Raw genomic sequence first — 8,631 nt, 5'->3', positions numbered from 1 at the left:
ACTTTAGAATATTCAATGAGGACCACGAGAAAATGAAATTATGAATCGTAAATGATTTTTTTATGTGTGTACGACAGTGAAGAGATTGTTTGATATGTTGGAGCTCCAGGCACGTGTATGGTTTCACGTTATCCGATTGTGATTGGCTTGACACATTTGCAGCTTCCTGAACTTTTTTCTAAATACCCGGCCCAAATCAAAGGCCCCTCCATATTAAAATAAGTTATCGACTTATGGTTCACCATCTCACATTAGAATGATTGAGATTTTGAGACTTGAGACGATGATACTCGCCCTCGCACACTATATATGAGTTGACGCTGTCTCAACAATTCCAGGCTCTCTATCCTTGCCAATTGCCATTGTTGGAGGCTCTCTCTCTCCTGCCATTTCGGAACAACTTTTTCCCCACACCATTTCCCCCTTTTTCTCTCACAGGTTCATTCCTCTCATCTCTCTCTTCTCTCTGTTTCTAGTTTTCTACCATGCATTATTTGATAAAACTCTACTAATCTACTCGCAATTTTTTCTAATTCTTATTTTCGATTCGATCTTATTGATTCTAGTGAATAATCTCCCCTTTTTGCAGAGCTAAAGAATAGTCCTCGATTACAACCAAATTAGGGTTTCTAATTTCTTAAATAATGGCTGGACTAACTGAATCGCGAGCATTGCCTAAGGATTTGACCCATGTTCTTGATATTTTGAACTGCAAAAATTTGGATCCGACAGCTGTGGTTCTCGAACCACTTCCTCCGTTTGCTAACGGCGATGTCGAAGTTGGTGTGATGAAGAAGATGAAGACCACTGAAAATGGAGAGAGAGAAATTGTTCTCGGCCGGAATATCCACTCATCGTGCCTCGATATCACCGAACCCGAGGATAACGATGAGTTAACCGGCGATAAGGAGGCGTATATGGCTTCTGTTTTGGCTAGGTACAGGCAGAGTTTGCTTGAGAGGACCAAATACCATCTGGGTAATGATCTACTTACTTTTATGCTTTGATGTTTAATTTGATTGTATGTTACTAGTCTTATATGCATGTAATGCGTGAGAAAGTAGATATAAAGTATGACTACCTAATTAGCTCATATGCTTTGTTGTTTTATTTGATGTTACTAGTCTTATATGCATGCGATACTTTGTGTGAAATGAGATAGGGAGCATAAGACTATCTAATAAGCTCATATACTATATAAGATATTATAATAATTATTAGGTAAATGAGGGTATTTTAGTCTTTTAAGTGGATATTAATCTCTTCAGGAGTTGGTTTATAGAATAGACATAAAGCTAATGAATTGAGGAAGTGGGGGAAATTTGTGTAATAAAGAGCACATCAAATTTGGGAAGATTTGCATGATTTATATTTCTATTTTTAGTGTTATTGTCATCTAATTGCAGGAGTATGTGCCATTTAACATCAATGGTTTCTCTATATTCCTTTTAGGGAGAAGCGAAACTTTCTGATGATTATCTGGATAAATAAATGGTGAGTTAAGTGATGAAGTTGTGTGATTTCTGTAGATTATAAATCATAGCTACTGTTGTTGCTGCTGCTCTTTTTGTTTGTTATCTTAGTCATATTCAGCTACTTTGTTGCTATTTTTTAAATAATCTTTTGATATTTTGATGATATGGGCTTTTAAATTAATACTTCCTCCTCCCATACTAGTAAATGCAAAGCTTCCTATATTTTCGTCTTGTCCCATTTTATCGGCATCACTTCCTATATTTTCGTACTTTACTGGTGTAGTGTGCTGCAAGAGTGTGGACCATAAGGTTGTGTTCTCTTTACCTTGAAAGATAAGTTTTAGGAATGATAGTTCAGATAAGTTCTAACAAGTTATAAAACTGTTTTCAGTAATTTATAAATGTAAGTTTCAATAATTTATAAAAGTTGCATATTCAGTTGTTACTTCAGCATAATTCAGGTGAAGAGAAGACGATCACAACCTCAGTGCTAGTTTTTTTTCTAATTTTTCTTAAAGTGAGGACCACAATATTATCATTGTTCATCTGGACAAACAGTACTAGTGAGCTGTCCAATTTGTAAGGTTCTCATAAAATATAAAGTATGTACCACAGCTCCATGATTGTCGTGTACTGGATAGCTCAATCATGATGAAGATGGTTCTGTCTTTGTAATGTATTGCATGTTTCACCTGTCACTCTCGGGACAGTAAAACATCGTTAATCTCATATTTGAGTTTCATATATGTGCAGAAATTTTATCTATTTATCCTGTAGAGGACTTTTTTGGAGGATGTTTTTAACTGCGGGTCTTCAAATGTTGATGTGGACAAATTAAGGCCAACCAATTGATTGAATAATCAAACAGAGGGACATTTCATGTATACAATCTTTCAGAGAGAGTTGGTTGATATTGCATCCGTTTTAAGTGTTCATTTATAGAACATATCACCTTTATCCGGTTCTAGAAATACTGTTTTGTTTGCAGTTATATGTTTCATATAGACTTTATTAGTTGATTGCCATAGCTGGTGTTTGCAATATTACCACTTGGTTACAGTGTTTATTGACTCAGGGTAATATGAATGAAAACTTATGTTATTGGTTGGCAACACGTGTTGGACATGGTACATGTCTGCTTGATAACTTCACCGTTTTAGGAAATTTGCATGATTGTGGTCTTAATTGAAGTGTTCGCTGTTCATAGATCATACCATGTTAGGGTATTCTTTATCCAAACTCTGATGCTTAGTTATATTTGAAGAGTTCAAGTCAAATGTATGCAAGCTGATCTACTGTTCTGGCTGGACGTTTTCCATTATTCTATATATCAAGCCTGCTTATGCATGGACCCTGACTGATGTTGTCCTTGTATATGCTGCAGCTTTTTATGTGAACTATAAATCGCACATGGGCTGATTATCGTAATTTTGTTATAATGAGACCATTCCCCATTGATTGCTAAATATACTCACATCAGAAAAAGAGCTTTTTTTCAAGAGGGGGCAGGGGGTTTCTTCAATTCGATACATGTTATAGAAATGGTAATCTTTTAAATAGACGAAGAACAAAAAGTTCTCTGAGTTCTGACCATAGAAAGAAAAAGTCGAACTTTTAGTAAAGTATGTAGATTGAAAGTATGGTGAAAAAAATAAAGACAAAAAGGAAAAGTTAATATAATACAGAAGCATTATGTAAAGGTTAGATGCCCCCTCAAATCAAAAAATTTGTAAAAACATTAAATGCAAAAGGAAGAAGATTCCCTGCTAGCCTTCCCTTTCTTATCCAGTCTTTTTCCTCCCAGTTTTCAACTGAGCTTTTCTTGCTCATAATTCATGTGCTACATTCATTATGAACTCCAGCGCAATCATTCATCGGTCAATCAAGGATGGAGACTTGATGATGCCCTGAGTTCTTAATCTAAGATTCAAAAATGAGACAATATTTTCCCTTCATGCCAGTTAAGCTGCTTATATTGACTAATTACAATTTTGGAGTTTGGACAATTAATTATATGAATCTTGGTGCATAGGATGGTTCCTTGCGTCTTCCCACCTCTCCTTAATTCCCATCATGACAGAGAAACATGATTCATATTGCTGAGCTCCAATTTAAATGTATGGTTACATCATCGTGATGTTGCAGGATACCCTTACAATTTGGACTTTGATTATGGCGCTCTGAATCAGCTGCAACATTTTTCAATAAATAACCTTGGTGATCCATTTATTGAGAGCAACTACGGCGTGCATTCTAGGCAATTTGAAGTGGGTGTTTTAGATTGGTTTGCTCGTCTTTGGGAGATCGAGAAAGATGAGTACTGGGGATATATTACAAATTGTGGCACAGAAGGAAACCTTCACGGCATCCTTGTGGGGTAGGTATACTTAATTTCCACTTTGGAACTCTTGCTTTGAGGAAGGGAACAGTCTTCTAATACTTCACTGTTTCTTGAATCTTCAGGAGGGAGGTGTTTCCTGATGGAATATTATATGCCTCAAAAGAGTCACATTATTCGCTCTTCAAAGCTGCACGTATGTACAGGATGGACTGTATTAAGATTGAGACGTTATTGTCAGGGGAGGTTGACTGTGCTGATTTTAAGGCAAAGCTTCTCAAGAACAAAGATAAACCAGCCATCGTCAATGTCAACATAGGTAAATCTTTTTGCTATGTCTCTTGAAATGTTGTGTGCAAACTCATCAATTACGGAGAGAAATGAAGGAAACATCTTTTCCTGTCTCCATTTAAGTTTACTCTCAAGTTATTTGATGTTTATTGTGTGTAAAGATGACTTCCGTGTGCAACATTTCAAAATAGAAGTATGACATCTTTCTAGTTGAAAATATTAAAATTCTGAACAGATTGTGCCTTTCAGCCTTTTTATGTCTAACTTTGAGCGCTTTTATTGCAGGAACTACTGTAAAAGGAGCTGTTGATGACCTTGATCTTGTGATACAGACTCTTGAAGAATGTGGCTTCCCCCACAACCGGTTCTATATCCACTGTGATGGAGCCTTATTTGGTCTTATGTTGCCATTTGTTAAAAAAGTAAGTAGCTATCTAGAAGACAAATCCCCCCCCCCCCCCCCAACAACAACATTTAGCATTCATGCATAATTTTTTAGATGCTTTGGTACCATCAACAAATGTATTCCGTGTATAGCTGGTCATTTTTTCTTTCTTATACGAACTGGCTTATAGAAATACATATTACCTGGTTACTTGTGGGCTGTGGCAAAGTATCGGTGAAATCTGGTAGTTGTGTTACTGAGTCATGGATGTGGAGTATTCTATGACTGCTTGGTAATGACTTTGGTCAAAAGTGGTCGAAGTTGGATTTGAAAATTCTGTAGCTACTTGGTAAAGATATTTGTCCATGTCAAGGGGTTGCAGTGTAGATTTTTTGGTCCTTAGGTTTGTTCATCACGAGTAGGAACTAGGTCTGTTGTTGTAGGAGGTTAGAACTAGTAGACTACATTTAATCGTCAAAGTGGCTACATCTCTAGTTCTCTATTGTGGCAAGCTGCCTTTGCAAAGTGTCTCACATGTTGTAGTTGTTCTAACTTTTAAACTAGCTATTCTGATTAAATTGTTGCTGATTTAACGTTTAGGTAAATGATGCTGGTATCCCTGCCCTGTCTAACCTTGATAATTATGTATATATCTTTCAGTTTCTTGTAACATTCACATGGTTGTTTCTATTATTGTACTTGAATATCTTGTGCTGCTGATCATGGGTGTTCTTTTAACAGGCGCCTCAGGTCACATTCAAGAAGCCCATAGGTAGTGTCAGTGTATCTGGCCATAAATTTGTGGGATGCCCAATGCCCTGTGGTGTTCAGATAACAAGGATGGAGCACATCAACACTCTATCAAGTAACGTAGAGTATCTAGCATCAAGAGATGCTACCATCATGGGGAGCAGGAATGGCCATGCCCCGATCTTCCTATGGTATACCTTGAATAGAAAAGGATATCGTGGTTTCCAAAAAGAGGTTCAAAAGTGCCTCCGCAATGCCCACTACCTTAAAGACCGGCTTAGAGAGGTTGGAATTAGTGCCATGCTTAATGAGCTAAGCAGCACCGTGGTGTTTGAGCGTCCTCTAGATGAGGAGTTTATACGGCGCTGGCAACTGGCTTGCCAAGGGAACATAGCTCACGTGGTTGTGATGCCTAATATTACGATAGATAAGCTCGAAAGTTTTCTTGATGAGCTAGTTGAGAAACGCTCAACTTGGTTCAAAGATGGAACCAACAAACCTCCATGTGTTGCATCTGATATAGGCCAGGAGAATTGTGTGTGCCCTATGCACAAATGAAAACCTGCTTGCTTGGCATATTTCTAAGATTCTGAAGTATTTGTTGTGATTTGCTTCCAGTATCAGTGTTGTTGCTGTTAGTGGTATTTGTCTGTCTACATGCTCCTGCTATTTCATTTGAAGGCAGATAGTATGATCCTTAGCAATTGTCTCCCAGAAATATGTTAATTCGCTCTCATGAAAGAGTGTAAAGTGAATGGGACAAGTTCAATTTGCACTGGAAGAGTGTAAAATGAGCCATAGATAATTGTGTTAAAAGTGGAATTAGTGGGTTGTAGTCCTGTAGATGCATCTTTGAGATGAATGTATGGAATAATAAGAATTATGATGTTTTACTGGGTTTGAGAAACTTGCGCGCAAGTTTCCAAAAATTAATTTTCACCTGTTATTGCTTCAATGATAGGGATGTACCTTGACCTTGATCCAAGTAATTTTTTTTCTTCAGGGAATTTGTCAGCAAACCTTTTTGTACTAATGTTTTCATGCTTTGTAAAAGAAACACATAAAAACACATAATTAAGGGTTGTCATACAAGGGTATCATTAATTTTTTATAAGATATGTTATTTGAAGAGAAAGTCTTCCCACCACAATTAACTCAAAACAACTAAATAAAAGAGATGGTACAATTAACTCAAAACAGCTAAATAAAGAAATATGGTACAACCAAAATAAAATAGCTGGTCTTGTAAGAAACTGTCTACTTTAAAATTAAAAGTAGGTGCAGTTCAAGTCCAATACTAAGAAGAGAATCGACCATTTTTCTTAATATAGTGACCATTTTAATTTATTTAATGATCATTTTAATCTATTTAGTGACCAATTTAATCTATTCAGTAATAAGATTCTTTAATTCATTTTTTTATTCGGTGTTTAACTGGCCAAGTAGGCTCAGCTAATATTATCAGGATCAAGATCCTATTTTGGATCGTAGGGTTTGGTAGGATCGAATCGTTGGGATTGGATCGTAAGATCCTACAATTCCGTACAATAGAGATAATTTGCTAGAATATGGTGAGGAACTCATGTTAAAAATTTATAGAAATTAATAATGACTTATTTCATTAATAAATGGTGATATTTTTTCAATAATATAAGATTGAAGTAACATGCAACCAAAATCTAATAGGAGAAATATAATATGTGAAATTATTTTATGAACTTTTTACGATAGGATAGGATCGGATCGTTGAGTTGAGTTGTAGAATCGTATTAAGATCCTAGCATTTGTTTTTTGTGGTTGGGTAAGATCGAAAGATCTTACAAAATTAAGATTCTACGTAAGATCGGAATCGGTGAGTTCCTTCTCGATCGTAGAATCGTAGGATCGTAAGATCCGAATTGGGACTTTAACAACAATGGCCTCAGCGCTCATGAGATAGGGGGGTAACAAGGGGATCCCAACCCATAAGAAAACTTCCGGAGACTGGAAAGTGGGGATTTAAACCCACAAGCAAATTTCCACACACTCCCCAAATTTGGGTTTAATGAGAGTCGAACTCCCGACCATGAGGTCAACAAATTCCTCCGATTCTTTAATCGAAAGTTCAATTTATTTGAGCGAAGTTTACAGTAAAGTTGAAAGTCATCTTTATACTCTCACCGATGCCGCAATTTTTGCTTCTCCCAATGCTTCTGGAGATATTGTTCAGAAAAGTGAAGGTTGGCTCGGGTTTATTTTCGACGCCATAAAAGTCGTATTGAAGGTGAATTTCGGTTTTTTTTTTCTTGTGAATTGAGAAATCATCTTGTATTGTTGTGTTTGCGTGTAATTATTTTGTTTGTTTTATCGTATAATCTATTGCATTGTTGATGTGGAGGTGGAGAGGACGATTGAGAAGGAGGGGGCGGCAGCCTCGTAGGGGAGAAGGAGGGGTAGTGGCAGGGGAGGGGGGAGGGAGGTGAGAGACAGAGAAAGAGTAGTTAAGTGTAAAAATTCGAAAAGAAAAAGGAAATTAAGGGGTTAATTTTTTTTAACAGGCTTAACATGTAACTTGTGAACCTGGACCCCGTGTGTAAAGTATCCCCAAAAGTTGGGACTGAACAATAAAAAACGAAAGTTGGGACTATTTTTGTCAGGACGCCCAAAGTTGGGACTGATTAAATCAATTTTTTCGATTTCAAAACACTAAGAAGAACAATGATGTATGTAGAGGTGTCAATTCAGTTCAACAGTTCAGTTATGGTTATATCTAAACAGTTTAGTTTATATCAGTTAAAATTATTAGAAGTTGAGTTTAGTTAACAAACTTTTCAATTCAGTTTTTTTTCCTTTCCATTTTCAGTTTAGTTCAGTTGCAGTTTAAACCAGTTTTATCTTCACAATTAAACCAACCAACGTTGAATCCATAGTAGATAAAATACGATGCAGTTTTTTCAGTTTCGTTTCAGTTTATTTTAGTTATTGACGAAAGTTTGACAATAATCTCACCAGTTTAGGTAGAAGTTAGTCACATTCTTGTATTTGTTCGAGAAAATTGGTATTTCATGTCGGGTTGGCCAAGTATTTATTCGGGTTTGAAAAAAAATGATGCAAGAAATAAGCGTATGAAAGTGACATGGGTAAATGCGTATTTTACTGATATATTCGATAATTTGGAATAAGACAAGTTTATATAAGTCGATATTTAAACTTTTAGTTGTATGAAAGTCACATCATGTTTGGTTAAAAAGGACGTCTCATGTCAGTATGAATTCTTATAAACTTGCTCGAAAGACGAGTTAGACATTCTTAAAAAGCGAATTAGATCGATGTCTTACTTTAACTATAACGGCTTACTATAACTATACTAGTCATTACGACTATATGTATTCAAAAACTGAAAACATTTAATC

The 8,631-nt window shown here is 36.2% G+C and overlaps 1 protein-coding gene across 1 annotated transcript; it reads left to right on the top strand.

Moving 5' to 3' along the window:
* The first annotated feature begins 260 nt into the window (after positions 1-260).
* On the top strand, positions 261-6,241 carry LOC104895630 (serine decarboxylase). Its single transcript, XM_010682193.4, has 6 exons — positions 261-438; positions 590-978; positions 3,621-3,852; positions 3,939-4,132; positions 4,390-4,526; positions 5,231-6,241. Exons 2-6 carry the CDS (start codon positions 645-647, stop codon positions 5,795-5,797), a joined length of 1,464 nt encoding a protein of 487 aa, XP_010680495.2. The 5' UTR covers positions 261-438; positions 590-644; the 3' UTR covers positions 5,798-6,241.
* The last annotated feature ends 2,390 nt before the right edge of the window (positions 6,242-8,631 follow it).

This window comes from Beta vulgaris, chromosome 1 (genome assembly GCF_026745355.1).
Source record: "Beta vulgaris subsp. vulgaris cultivar EL10 chromosome 1, EL10.2, whole genome shotgun sequence".
Taxonomy (NCBI): Eukaryota; Viridiplantae; Streptophyta; class Magnoliopsida; order Caryophyllales; family Amaranthaceae; genus Beta; species Beta vulgaris.
The sequence above is the reverse complement of the archived record's forward strand: the minus strand, read 5'-3'. Positions and strand labels throughout refer to the sequence as shown.